The 15577-nt window shown below is 41.6% G+C and overlaps 1 protein-coding gene across 7 annotated transcripts in view; it reads right to left on the bottom strand.

Moving 5' to 3' along the window:
* PTPRZ1 (protein tyrosine phosphatase receptor type Z1) overlaps nucleotides 1–15577 on the bottom strand; it is a 222570-nt gene that overhangs the window by 112664 nt on the left and 94329 nt on the right. For all 7 annotated transcript variants that reach the window (XM_061640120.1, XM_061640121.1, XM_061640125.1 and 4 more), the window contains 4 exons: nucleotides 8922–9101; nucleotides 6199–6350; nucleotides 4142–4237; nucleotides 3800–3866 (listed from right to left, as the gene is read on the bottom strand). In XM_061640120.1, coding sequence (XP_061496104.1) covers nucleotides 3800–3866; nucleotides 4142–4237; nucleotides 6199–6350; nucleotides 8922–9101 — 495 coding nt within the window. The remainder of the gene's footprint in view (nucleotides 1–3799; nucleotides 3867–4141; nucleotides 4238–6198; nucleotides 6351–8921; nucleotides 9102–15577) is intronic.

The following is a 15577-nucleotide window of genomic DNA, read 5'->3' as shown; positions in this document are numbered from 1 at the left end:
GGCTGTTTTAGGGAGGTCCCCCTTTATTTTTAACCAGATTTTGTACTTTTGCAAACCTCAGCCTTCTTCTTGTGCACGGATGGTGCCATTTTGTGCTGCATATTCATTCATGCCCGAACATCAGAAATAGTGGAAACAAGTGCTTCTGTTTAGGGTTGCAGCCATTCCATTTTCCCTCCCACTGGTTTTTCCTCCAGCCGGTCAACTTTCTCCCATCCCAACAGCAAGCAAAAAAAGCTATTGGCAGGGACCAAGGAGAACAGCTGAGGCAGCATCCTCCTCTGCCCAGGAAATGCTAGGAGCTACTGCTGCAAAAAAAGTTAATATAATCATGTTGAATGCAGCTTTTTTGTATTAGTGATGTTCACAGTAATTACACTTGTAAAATATACTGCCAGTATCACAATAAAAATCCAGAATCAAAAGAGTGAAACAAAATGCTGAGCTGTGCAATCTAACATTTAACAGTCAGGAAATGCCCAAAGAAATACTTTTTAAAATAGGCATCTCAAACACATCACTGTTGATGCCTCTTGGTTTGCATGGGGGAAGGTGTTCCATGGGGTTGGTGCCACTGTGGAAAAAACCCACTTCCACATTGTCACCACTTGGCAATCTACTAGCTATGGCACAACAATATTATTCTTCAAAATGGTGAATATAGGAATACACTGTAGTAGAATTGCTCTAAATTTAGAAAACAATTGTTCTTTTAAAGACCATAAAAAGGGGAAATTCTTATCAGTTTCAATAGAACGTAGATGGTTCCCAGTTGGTACCAGATTTGGAGCTCAAACATATATGCAGGCATCCCCATTCACTTCAGTGTTAGAAGCACATCTGGATATGCAATGGACTATATGTGCAGATAGAGCCAGTGTGGCATAGTGGTTAGAGTGTTGGACTACGACCTGGGAGACCAGGGTTCAAATCCCCACACAGCCATGAAGCTCACTGGGTGACCTTGGGCCACTCACTGCCTCTCAGCCTCAGCGGAAGGCAAATGGTAAACCATCCCTGAATACTGCTTACCATGAAAACCCTATTCATAGGGTTGCCATAAGTTGGAATCGACTTGAAGGCAGTCCATTTCCATTTCATATGTGCAGACAGATTTACCCCGTGTTGAAATTAATGAGGTGGCTCTTTGAAGTAGTCGGAGGGGGGGCTTCAGTGATGGCTTGTAAATCAACTCCCAATTCCCTTTCCCCCTCCCTACAGGTACATTTATGAAAAGCTATAAAATCTGGAGCACGTTTATTTATTTTTATTTATTTTATTTTATTAAATTTATATACCGCCCCATAGCCGAAGCTCTCTGGGCGGTTCACAACAATCATACATCAAATACAATAAACCACATATTTAGACAATTTAAAACAACTTTAAAATTTTTAAATTCTTAAAAAGTTAAAAAACAGGGACCTTGACTCTAATGTTAGGACAGTTGAATCCATTGAGGTACCTAGATCACGGTCTTGTCCTCAGTTGTTGGATGAGTTTCAGTCGGTGCAGCTTGAGGAAGTTGACAAGATGCTTGGACTGGTGCGTGCAACCACGTCGGTACTTGACCCTTGCCCTTCTTGGCTAGTTAAAGCTAGCCGGGCTGGAACTGCCGGCTGGGCCAAGGAAGTGATCAATGCCTCCTTGAGTGAGGGAGTTGTCCCTCGTTGTCTCAAGGAGGCTGTAGTGAGACCTCTCTTGAAGAGGTCGTCCTTGGACCCAGATAATTTGAACAACTATCAACCGGTAGCGAATGTTCCATTTCTGGGCAAGGTCTTGGAATGGGTGGTTGCCAGCCAGCTCCAGGCGTTCTTGGATGAAACCGATTATCTAGATCCGTTTCAATCCGGTTTTAGGCCCGGTTTTGGCACAGAAACAGCCTTGGTCGCCCTGTACGATGACCTTTGTCGGGAGAGGGTCAGGGGGAGTGTAACTCTGTTGATTCTTCTTGATCTCTCAGCGGCTTTTGATACCATCGACCATGGTATCCTTCTGGAGAGACTCGCGGAGTTGGGAGTTGGGGGTACTGCTTGGCAGTGGTTCCGCTCCTACTTGGCGGATCGTCTCCAGAAGGTAGTGCTTGGGGAACATTGCTCGATACCCTGGACTCTTCATTGTGGAGTCCCGCAGGGATCGGTTCTGTCCCCCATGCTTTTCAACATCTACATGAAGCCTCTGGGTGCAGTCATCCGGAGTTTTGGAGTGCGTTGCCATCAGTATGCTGATGACACGCAACTCTATTACTCCTTTTCATCTTCTTCAGGTGAGTCTGTTGATGTGCTGAACCGTTGCCTGGCCGCGATAATGGACTGGATGGGAGCTAATAAACTGAAACTCAATCCAGACAAGACTGAGACGCTGTTGGTGAGCGCCTTTTCCGCTCAGATGGAGGATGTTCATCCTGTTCTGGATGGGGTTACACTCCCCCTGAAGGAACAGATTCGTAGTCTGGGGGTTCTTTTCGACCCTTCCTTGTCACTCGAGGCTCAGGTCGTCTCGGTGGCTCGGAATGCGTTTTACCATCTTCGTTTGGTAGCCCAACTACGCCCCTATCTTGGCGGTGATGACCTCGCCTCAGTTGTTCATGCTCTAGTGACCTCTAGATTGGATTACTGTAATGCACTCTATGTGGGGCTGCCCTTGAAGACGGTTCGGAAGCTGCAGCTAGTGCAAAACGCAGCAGCCAGACTGCTGACGAGGACCAAGCGGTCCTCACATATTACACCTGTTCTGGCCCGTTTGCACTGGTTGCCGATTTGTTTCCGGGCCAGATTCAAGGTGCTGGTATTGACCTATAAAGCCTTACACGGTGTGGGCCCGCAATATCTGATGGAACGCCTCTCCCGCTATGAACCTACCCGTACACTTCGTTCGACATCTAAGGCCCTCCTCCGAGTACCGTCTCACCGAGAGGCTCGGAGGGTAATGACAAGATCTAGGGCCTTTTCGGTGGTGGCCCCCGAATTGTGGAACAGTCTCCCCGAGGAGGTACGCCTGGCGCCTACGCTGCTATCCTTTCGGCGCCAGGCTAAAACCTTCCTATTCTCCCAGGCATTTTAATATATTTCTATGTATTTTACTGTTTTAATGTTTTAGCTATGCTAATATCATTTAGTGTTATTATGAATTTGTATTTTTATCTGTGATTTTGTTCATTTATTGTATTATTGTATGTTGTACACTGCCCAGGGAGCCATTGGCTATGGGCGGTTTATAAATGAAATTAAATAAAAAATAAATAAATACTAAAATGCCTGGGAGAAGAGGAGAGTTTTGACCTGGCGCTGAAAATATAATAATGTTGGTGCCAGGCGTACCTCATCAGGAAGATTGTTCCATAATTTGGGGGCCACCACTAAAAAGGCCCTTTTTCTTGTTGATACCCTCCAAGCTTCCCTATGAGTAGGCACCCGGAGGAGGGTCTTCGATGTTGAGCGTAGTGTACGGGTAGGTTCATATCGGGAGAGGCGTTCCATCAGGTATTGTGGTCCCGAACCGTATAAGGCTTTATAGGTTAACACCAGCACTTTGAACCGGGCCCGGAAACATATAGGCAGCCAATGCAAGCGGTTCAGAATCTGTGTTATATGTTCGGACATTTATTGTTTTAGCTTTAAATATGGTTTATCAAGACTTCATTAATTCACATCACTACTCGGTCTGGGGTGCAATCCTATACTCCTTTACATTAGTTCAATGGAATTTACTGATGGCGAGACATGTATAGGATTCCACTGTTAGTGTATTCAAATAGATAATTGTGCAGATGGTTTCTCGTGTTACACCACTAACTCACCAAAGCGATTAACACTGTCCACCCCATCAATAATTGAATTGTAATCCTGATTATCTTCCAGACCAACCTGTTGAAGAAATATGGCATGATTTATTCTTAAGCAGAGTCCAGAGTTTTATTAGTCTATTAAAACTCAAATTATAAAGTGGTATATTGTATTAGTATCTAAGTACATACATGCGTAAACAAAGCTTCATGCCAAAATATTGCAATGGATAAGGCTTATTTTTCCTCATGCAACATTAATTAGCAACAATACATGCACACACATTACAACTCTTACCTTTATGGTGGAAATAACATTTCAAAGTTAAGATGACCAATATGCAAAACAATGGTTACCTCAAATAAAATTGATAAAGCTCTTAATTTTCCATTTCCTTCAATTGCCTTATCTATATCCACAAACTGATTTGAATCATAACAGTAGATTTGCATCTGTAAATATAATAATAATAATTTAGGTATTTTCTCTTTCCCCCTCCCTAAATATCAGCAATATCAAATGTGTATTTACTTCAGATAAAAGCTTCTGAAACTCAGCCCTGTTCAAAAATACATTGGAAACCTGTTGTACATGCCTTAGACTGAAAAAGGAAATATTATCAGATTCTATAAAACAGGATTGGGAGTCAATGGTGCCTGTTTTAGCCAACAGAAGTCACCATCAGCCACAGGCCCCAGCTGAACTAGATTGTGTACTAACTACCAGTACACACATTAATATCTAGTACAAAATGTATGCAATGTTAAAATGGCAAAATACTCACAAAGCACTCTTAATTATGAAAACAGTGAATGAATGTCAGCATGACTGGGTTTGCCTGCAGGGGTCCATAAACTGACTTGCCAGTTGCATTGGTCTCTAAAGATCTCCCATTTTATTTCCCAGCTCAGAGAAGGAGAAAACAGCCGGGGTCGTTGCTGCAGTTATGCTGGGCTTTGGAGGAGCTTCAAGTGCCTACAAAACTCACCATAATGTCAGGAGAGGGACAAAATTGCTGGCAAGCACAGATTTATGGACCCTGTGTCCCTTCATTAACACAGAAATGGTGAATGGGAAAGGATCACACAACTGCTTCCATATTTATTGCACAGAAGCTTGGCAATTTAAAGGTGGGTATTTTGCACTCTAGTGGAAAAGAAGAAACTACAAGTCAAATTTTGATTGTCCCGAAACAATTTAAAGACCATTTGTACTATAAGTAATGCCAATGAAAAATTTCTGTTATAAATTGTATAGTTTCTGCCCTTGCGGCATCAACTATGTAGTTAACAAGCCTGTTTCAAAGCCTTACTGACCTGGAAAGAATTTATGCTTATACTCTATGGCTCAACATTAAAAGAGCTACCATTTACAAATGCCCTGGAAGAATGGAACACTATAAGGAAGGATAAACAGGGCAGGGAAGGGCAAATAGTCATGAAAAGTAGCTTCAGAAATATGCAAATGCTTGAGGATCAACGTTATATGCTATTAATTTTCTTTGTTCTTAAAGCTAAGAGACAAAGATTTTTCTTGTCAAAGACTTGTCCATTTTGAGAGGAAGCAGCTGTATTCAAACCTCTGTGGAAGCATGATGCTGTCCCCTTGATTGAAGTGAAAGCCCATGTGACTTATCCTTTTACCTACAAGAGATTGCTGAATTGGGTATATGGTTTATTGTAAAAGACTGAGACAGGTTTTGAAGAGATTAGTGTAACCCTGATCAACGCTGTCCTGAGTGTACAACATCAAACTTCCTTAGGTTTTGCCACATGGGCAGAGAAATCCTAAATCATATTTGTGTGTGGGGTAGGGAAATGCCCTGGAAAGCCACTTACAGGGTAGGAGTGGTAGCTTTGTCTTCTTTTTCAAATTGGCTACAATGAGAGGGAATTAATTGCTAGTCCTAGGGGTGGTATACAGTTGCACAGTTTCTGCGGGCACCTCAGGGAAACAGTCGAGCTTTGGATAACCACCCAATATGCTCCATTTCTCCTGCTCTACTTCCACAGCAGCTACACCACTGAAAAGTTCCACAGGGCTGAGCAGCGTAAATGTCACCCTATTGGTGTAACTCTGTCTCCACTGGTGGAGTGGCACTTGTACACCACTTCCTAAGACTCCTCAACCAACTATATGGTAGGGCTAGACTGTTCCCTAAGAGAGATATACTGAACTCTGAAAGCATGGAAAACCATGACAAATTATGAGAATTTGTATTTTAGTATGGCAAAAGATAAAATAAATTACAAATAGCATATTACAAATAACTTCACTAATCACTATTGCATGTTTAATAACTATCACTGTATGTGGCTATTGCCCATTTTAATACCATCCATACACATGAAAGTGCACAAATATCCTGGTATTTCTAATGACTTACTGTACCAAATGTCATTGTGTTCATTACCTCAAGAGGATATTTTTGCCCATCTATACTATGTTCAGATCCATCATGAGATATATTGCATTTTCCCCAGTGAAACATTATCCTGCTTGCTTTAAATACAGTTTCTAGGCTTCCTCCAATTACATAGTATTCATTTGCGAGATTAATTTCCACTAAAGAAAGAAAAGGAGTAATTATTTAACATATGAGGAAAACACAACAGTCTTTCAGTTCAAACATATCAGCATTAGAATGGAAGGGGTGGGGAGCACCATTTTGAAATGCTCAGTATAAATGAAAGCTCAACACTGTGGACTGGATCCTGACCAATTAGTTCAACTTATGTCCTAATGCCTTCAATAGAAATTGACAAAATTCAAACCCCCATTGCACCAGACTGGAGTAGGTAAGCGTTGGATTGGATGGAGATGTCCTTCCACCCAGCTAGCCTCTGCTGAGGTATTCCCACTGGTATCACTCCACCAGTATGGAGCTCCCCTTTCCACCCATCATATGAAGGCACCAGGCCTGAATTGGGCACAGTTGCTGCACAGCTCCTCCCAACTTTCCATCCCAGCTGGTGTGTGTAGCAGGGCTGCAGATACGGCAGTGGTCCTGCTGCTGTATCAATCCTTGCTGGGCAGTGGTCAGAGTATGGATTGTGTCCTAAGTCACTACTAACCTGTCCCGTTGATTCAATGAGATCTAAGTTCAACTAACTTAGGCTGAAATCCCACTTATCTGGGTAAGCCCCATTGAATTCAATATAATTTAATTCTGAGTAGACATTGTTAGGATTGTGCTGTTTGTCTTTATCCAGCCTAATAAATCAGGGGTGGGAAATCTTTGGCCCTTCAGATGTTGCTGAACTACAACCCTCATCAGCCGCCTGTAGCACAGCCAATTGTCAAAGCTGATAGGACCTGTAGTCCAACAACATCTGAAGGGCCAAAGGTTCCCTACCCTTGCAATAAATATTACAAATTGATACTGTTGTGGACTGGGGATATTACAGAATCTTTGGGAGGTTCTTAAGATGAAGCTCAAGGTTCAGCAATGACTTTATTTTCATTCTCTCTTACCCTACCCAAAAACGTGTCCTTGTGATCATGCACCACATATGAACATTTTCTTTTTTTCTTTTTAACAATTATTTATTTATTTAGCTGGGTTGTTTTGTAAATATATTTTATGAATATAAATACATATTGAAATGATCAAACCACGAAAATAAATGTCAATCTTTCTGACTTATATATATGTCTTAGGTTTCTAACAGAGCAATTCAAATGCTGAGAAGCTGGGGGGGGTCGGCGGAGGATGAGTGGGTGGAAAGCTCTGTGGGATCTTCCTCCCACTTGGGAACCGCCGGCCCGGCTAAACAGTGGCTCTGTCGGGAACAATACACACAAGTCAGCCGGGAAGTGTCGGTTCTGACAAACAGGCCTCCTGTTGAGTAAGCGCTTCCCGTAGGCCACAATGGAACCTAATTAAAATTATTTTACTGCACCGACCTTTTGGCCGGCGGAGTTTGTAGGGGGATTGGGACCAGAGGGAGGGCTCTGAACTTGATGAGGATCTTGCGCAAGTCCCCCCCCATGGCTCCTTCCCCACCATGCCACTGTAACGGCCCATTTTCGGGGCTTCCACCAGCTTCCACCAGCCCTCCGTCTACCAGGCTGGCTGTCTCCGGCGACCCCCAGTAGTACCGGCAGGCTCCTGGTGGTACCACAGCTCAGCCAGCTCAATATGTGAATTGGATTGCACCCCAAAATGCATGGGTAAATCATTCATCATGTTATTATCAACTTTAGAGTAAACATCCTCCCTATACATGAACATTTTCTGTCCACTGAACTAGCAACTCTTGCATCAGGATGAGTGCAATCCTTTGCTTCACTGGTTCTAGCTAACATAGCATAGTAATCTTTCTAACTATTTTGAGTTTTAAAATTAAAAACTAATTGAAATCTCAGTGTGATTACTAACAAAAATCTTTCCCAACCAGTAAATATGTCCACCTTCATATTAGCAATAAAAATGTATTGTTTCTTTCAAAAACATTTGGATATCCCTCTAAGAAAAAACACAAATTATACTGTTCTTTATATCAAGGACTATGAAAGATATCACAACTCTCCTGAAAAATCTAGAAGAGTGATAGTCTGCACATTCAGATGACCACCAAATAGCAATCAACAACCTCCACCCAAATCTCCAGTTAGGTGGCTCACCAACACTCTTCCATAGTAAACCTATGGATAAACTTTTGTGGCCAGCCATAGCAACCCAAATAGTGATGGTTTCTCTTTAGAATTCCAGTCCTACACATAAGTGAGAGGTTCATATAAAATGATTTCTCAAACGTAATAGAAAATGTCTTTATATATTGTTCTTTAAAAACACTAGCTGTATAGTTGTGAAAACATTAGCATAGCAGCATGTCAAGTCTAGATATTAACAGTCTATAATGTGAAAAATCTTTATTTTCACTAAGTATGCATTAATGGATTACAGTAATTATGTTATTTCTAGGGCTATTTTTATCTATGCATATGATTTCTCTTTGAGTCCTCTTGACTTGATGTTTGACTGCTATTGCCAGCTATCTTCCCCACAATTGGAAAAATCCTGACTTCAGGAAGATAAAAGAAATAAGACGAAACAAGAAACTTTAAATACATAAGTTCAAAACATTAAATTAAAACATTAAATAAATCAAAACATGAGATATGAAACTTTACCTGTTTTGCCTGTATTGTAGATTAAAGTATCTTCTGATGATTCCTTTTCCCAGCCTTGGAATTTCAGCTCCTTAAGATTCACATTTACTCGAGTTAGATCCTCATCAATATTAATAGGTGACTGCTTGGCACCACTGCATGCTGGATATTTTTTTCCCCAGTTTGTTTGATTTAATGCTCCTAAACATTAAAATAATACAGGTAAGTAAGCTACATAAACTTGTGATGAACATTTAGTTTTATATGAAACTAACAAATTATACAATATAATTAGGGTTGCCAGGTCAGAAGCATTCCAAACCCTGAGATTTCAGGGGCAGGCACTAGGGATGTCACAGGGTGGGCACAAGTGATGTCAAGGGGTGGCTCTTTGTGATGTCACAAGGGCAGAGCCTAATGATGTCATTAAGCATGATTTATTTATGATACCTTTGTGGCGCAGAGTGGTAAGTGGCGGTAACACAGCCGAAGCTCTGCTCATGGCCGGAGTTCGATTCCAACGAAAGGAGGAAGTTGAATCTCCGGTAAAAGGGGTTGAGGTCCACTCAGCCTTCCATCCATCCGTAGTCGGTAAAATGAGTACCCGGCATATGCTGGGGGGTAAAGAAAGGCCGGGGACGGAACTGGCAATCCCACCCCATATATATGGTCTGCCTAGTAAACATCGCAAGACGTCACCCTAAGAGTCGGAAACAACTCGCACTACAAGTGCGGGGACACCTTTATCTTTTTAAGCAACTACAGTTGCTTGGAGCATACAGTTCAAACAAAAAAAATTATCTGATTGGAAATTAAAATAAAAATCTTAGCTAAAATATAGAGCCTGGGTAAGGCACATTTAATCTAATCTATTTACAAGAAGGTTTTAAGTGCCCTCAGGCCAGCCCAGTCACCAGAAGGACATTGTAGGAAGAAAGGAGCCTAGTGTTGTGGATATGTTAGATAGGAGCACTCAGGAGTAAAGATGGATGCCCCCGAAGGCTGCAATTCTAAACACGTTTACTAAGGGACTAAACCCCATAGAACTCAACAGGACTTACTTCTCAGTAGATATGGTTTCAATTGTGCTATTGGTAAAACTTGACTAGGGATCCTCTGCAGAGATGTCCATACCCAAGTAGGGTTGACAACCCCCTGCCTGGAATGCCCTGCCCCTACCTTTTTACATGGCTGCTCCAAACTTCTTTACAGATTTGACCCCTCACTTCAGAAAGAGGTCTGAGAAATGAGTAAGAGTAAGAAGATTCTCTACCCTTTTCTGTCTACCTTGTGGGCTGCTATAAACTAACTTTGACAGCCAACCCAATTTCAGTAAGTAATAATTAACAGAGAAAACACATATATTTCAATCTACCTTCACAGACAGCAGCTTGGGAACAACAACAATTGTAGCCACACTTCCCAGTATGTGAATTTTCTTTTACCACTATTGGGCAAGAAACAAACTATTATGCAACCAACAAGGTGCATCATCAGTGGGTTTAAGGGGGTTGAGCTCAGTGCATGGAACCACTATTGCTGTTTCTATGGCTGTAAGGGAGTGAGGTTAAAGGTAAATGAAATGCAAACAGAAAAAGAAAAGACAGTGATGATTTCCTAAATGCAATACCATACTAACCACAACAAAATTCCTATGAGTAAGGCAGAAAACTCAGCATCCCACAACCAGTCAGGATTCATAACCACAAGCCAAAACTAAAAAAAAATACTGGCAGCCAGTCAGCCAAGGTCACAGAAATCCCCATGCAGCACAACCTGACCAAGAGGCTGCAGTAAGTGCAGAATGCTGTGGCACGATTGCTGACAAGAGTCATACCCTATCAGCACATAATACCTCTGCCCTGGTTGCCGATTTGCTACCAGGCCAAGTTCAAGGTGTGCTTTCTATGTTACGAGAGCCACATAGTACTTGTTCTGCTCTTGTAATAAATCAGTCTTTTAGTGTGGCAGCTACACTTTGGAACTCCCTGCCTATTGACATTATATTTTATTTATTTATTTATTTATTTATTTATTTATTTATTAAATTTTTATCCCGCCTTATGGCCAAAAGGCCCTCAAGGCGGCTTACAAAAACATGAATATAACACATCATAAAGCATAAATACAATAATGCAATTCTCAAAATTAAATAACAAATAACATTATTAAAAGAAAAGAAAAAACATTTAAATGTGTCACAATAAGAGAACCAAACACTTTATAAAAAGGCCTAGATAAAAATCTTCAATTTCCCAGCAAATAAGTAGCATTTTTATTTTTAACATATAAATATACACAGTATATAAGTAGCCAAACAATAATAATAAACAACAAACTAATGAGAACATCTCAATATACAATTAAACAATCCCCACACACTTCACAACAGTGTTTAACAAAAATATGCTATAGTCCAAATAACAGCATATTTTGCTGAAGGCATGAAGATGCCTTCATTGTACTCTTGTTAGCACCTGCTAAAAACATATTTGTTTAGGCAAACATACCTGGGCAGGTAGAAGCTATTGTGTTTTTTATCTGTTTTTAACTCATTGTTGGTTTTATCGTTTTAAATGTTTTTAAATACCTGTCTTTAACTGTTTTTGCCAATAATTTTATTGTTTTAATTTCTTCTGTAAACCACTTAGAGTTTATTTACAATAAAGTAGTATATAAATCTTATAAATAAAATACATAATAAATTTTGGAGTCACTGTGTCCCTTGAGTCTCTTTCCACTTTTAGGAAAAAAGGAATCTACCTTACACAGACTCAGGCCATTTGATACCATCTAGCTCAGTACTGATCACATGGACTAGGATTGGCTCTCCAGGATTCAAGGCAGTAGTCTTTTCCAGAAATTGAATTTTGGACCTTTGCATGCAAAGCATATACCCTGCCAGTGAGCTACAGCCCTTCCCCTATTTAAAAAAGTATCTTTTAAAATTGTTCTTTTCAATTCACTAATGCACATCATACCTAGAGCAGATCCACATCTTTCATTTAAAGCACATTAAACACACATTTGAAGCACATGAATCCTACTACAGAATCATGGGAACTGTAGTTTGTTATGGGTAGTGGGAACAGTAACTGTGAGGGGGAAACTATACTTCCCAGGATTCTTTAGAGGAAGTCATGCACTTTAAATGCAAGTTGGATGTGCTTTAAATGTATTGTATGGATATACTTAATAAACTTTGCCTGCATGTAAATCATTTTAAGAACATAAGAACATAAGAAGAGCCTGCTGGATCAGGCCAGTGGCCCATCTAGTCCAGCATCCTGTTCTCACAGTGGCCAACCAGGTGCCTGGGGGAAGCCCGCAAGCAGGACCTGAGTGCAAGAACACTCTCCCCTCCTGAGGCTTCCGGCAACTGGTTTTCAGAAGCATGCTGCCTCTGACTAGGGTGGCACAGCACAGCCATCACGGCTAGTAGCCATTGATAGCCCTGTCCTCCATGAATTTGTCTAATCTTCTTTTAAAGCCGTCCAAGCTGGTGGCCATTACTGCATCTTGTGGGAGCAAATTCCATAGTTTAACTATGCGCTGAATAAAGAAGTACTTCCTTTTGTCTGTCCTGAATCTTCCAACATTCAGCTTCTTTGAATGTCCACCAGTTCTAGTATTATGAGAGAGGGAGAAGAACTTTTCTCTATCCACTTTCTCTATGCCATGCATAATTTTATACACTTCTATCATGTCTCCTCTGACCCGCCTTTTCTCTAAACTAAAAAGCCCCAAATGCTGCAACCTTTCCTCGTAAGGGAGTCGCTCCATCCCCTTGATCATTCTGGTTGCCCTCTTCTGAACCTTTTCCAACTCTAGAATATCCTTTTTGAGATGAGGCGACCAGAACTGTACACAGTATTCCAAATGCGGCCGCACCATAGATTTATACAACGGCATGATGATATCGGCTGTTTTATTTTCAATAGCTTTCCTAATTATCGCTAGCATGGAATTTGCCTTTTTCACAGCTGCCGCACACTGGGTCGACATTTTCATCGTGCTGTCCACTACAACCCCGAGGTCTCTCTCCTGGTCGGTCACCGCCAGTTCAGACCCCATGAGCGTATATGTGAAATTAAGATTTTTTGCTCCAATATGCATAATTTTACACTTGTTTATATTGAATTGTATTTGCCATTTTTCTGCCCATTCACTCAGTTTGGAGAGGTCTTTTTGGAGCTCTTCGCAATCCCTTTTTGTTTTAACAACCCTGAACAATTTAGTGTCATCAGCAAACTTGGCCACTTCACTGCTCACTCCTAATTCTAGGTCATTAATGAACAAGTTGAAAAGTACAGGTCCCAATACCGATCCTTGAGGGACTCCACTTTCTACAGCCCTCCATTGGGAGAACTGTCCGTTTATTCCTACTCTCTGCTTTCTGCTTCTTAACCAATTTCTTATCCACAAGATTTTAATTAATTTTTAAAATGGAAATCAGCTAGAAAGTTTACTGGGTGATCATGGACTATTCACCATCTCTCAGCCTAATCTGTCCCTCAGGATGAAAACAGCAGAGGAGAACCATGACCACCCCAAGCAAGAAGGGCACTCTGAAAATGTAGAGGAAGTAATAATTTACAACCATAGTGTGAAATCAAATAGTTATCGGGACATAGTATGAAGAAATATTTATATAAGCATGACTGTCAAAGATGTTTATTATTTACACAACCTGTGAAGATATTTGTAGTGCACTCCTATGATTGTTTACTCAGAAGCAAGTCCCAATGTATTCAATGGGACTTACTCAAACAGGGAAGCATGCACAGAACTGCAGCCTCAAGTGATAAGGAACACTCACCCAACCCAAAATTCAGAATCATGCTACTTTAAGCTGTTTTGCAACCGTTTATACTTTTTATGGTTATTGGATTTTAAACGGAGTTGTGAGCTGCCTTGGTTTCCAATCGGCAATCCTACCTCACAGGGTTGTTGGGAAGACTCCACACACACACACACATACATTGTAGATGTAGAAATACATAGGCCCCATATAATAGTTTATTGTCAAAACCAGTTGGTCATTACAGAACATTTAAAAAAAAATAACATTAGTATTAGTTTCCTGCATAATAAAAGCAGTACCTATGTAAGCCATGCCTAATTGCTTAAATAATAGGTTTGGAGGAGGAAAGATTTACAACAAAAGCACAATCCTTTGCTATGTTCACTCAAAAGTCCCATTAATTTACAGCACAATCCTAACCATGTCTACTCAAAAGTAAGTCCTTTTGAATTCAGTGGGGTTTACTCTGCATATGTGGGATTAGCATTGCAGCTTTACTTCCAGAAAAGCAAGTATTGGATTAAGGCTTCATATTAGGAAGGTTTTCAAAACAGTGCCATCTTCAACAGCCCAGGAAAATTTAAACTTGTTTGATTCCTACACACAACAACAACAAAAAAGACTTTTGGTACTGCTGAAAGGTATATACTTAGTTTATGAGATTTTCAGATAAACAGGGAAAAAACAACAGTTTTCTACATTTGCAATGCAGTTTAGGTACTGCCTGGAGGCCCAGAAATCCCTTGTCAATCACAACCCTGACTTCACTTATTGGCTACTAACCTGAAAGGGTGGGGTTAGAGCAGCCAGCGAAGAAATCATTACACTGAAGTTGCGGTGTGTGTGTGATGTTTTGGTGTATGTCTTGTGAACCAGACCACCTAGAAACCACACATATACAGGAATTTCCAAACATACACACACACACCTCCCAAAACATCTCCCCTATACAGAGGCAACTCCCCAAAGCCCCACCCACCCACCAGCAACTTCCAAACTGGTACTTGCCACCACTCAGTTTAGGCTGCTTACCAGCCTCCCTCCTGGCCATGCTACCGCTACCACCCTGCCTCAACTGCTTACCCTGCTTCCTGCGTTGTTGTCACTACCATTTGCTCACCAGCCTCCCTACTCCCATTTGTTCACCCCCAACACCTGCTCACCCACTCCTGATGCTCGCTCACCTGCCTGCTCACTCACCTGCCACCAACGATGGCCCATCTGCTCACCTGTGCACCCACTTGCCACCTGCTTGCCCCAATGCTCATTCACTCATCCACCTGCCATCCTAGTTTCACTTGCTCCCCCCCACCAGCCCCCCTGTCCCCTTGCCACTGCCCAGGCACTCACAGTCTCCATCTCAACCTACTTGCCTCAGCTGTTGGATCAGCCATCTTTGTGTTTTGCTGCCCTGCCGCTGCACCCCCGATTTCACACTGCGGGACATCAGGAGGTGTAGTGTCTTACCTTTTTATTATATAGGAAGAAAAGGTTGGGAGTGAAGGAAGGAGTGGCAGGCATGTCCACACATGCTCAGGCTGATGTCCACCAGTGCAATGGCAGTTATCCCAAGGAAGAGATTTTCTGAAGGAGGGTTGCCCAAGGTGTGTGTGCGGGGTGAGTGAGAGAGAGACCTGGCATTTTGGTTTGTTTCTTAGTGAAATGCAGTGGGGAGGGGACTGTGAGGTTGAGTGTATCAGCAGTGCAATTAATTAAGGGCTAGAGGAGGTGAAGGAAGCTAGGGAGAGAACTGAAGGTTTCAGCAGTGATAGAAAATATGTCTGGATGCCATTTCCACCCAGCAGGTCTACCATAGTTGGGTACACATGAAATGCAAGTTTCTCATAGGCCAGGACTACCTAGGCCTTGTCAC

Source organism: Rhineura floridana, chromosome 8 (genome assembly GCF_030035675.1).
Source record: "Rhineura floridana isolate rRhiFlo1 chromosome 8, rRhiFlo1.hap2, whole genome shotgun sequence".
Taxonomy (NCBI): Eukaryota; Metazoa; Chordata; class Lepidosauria; order Squamata; family Rhineuridae; genus Rhineura; species Rhineura floridana.
The sequence above is the reverse complement of the archived record's forward strand: the minus strand, read 5'-3'. Positions and strand labels throughout refer to the sequence as shown.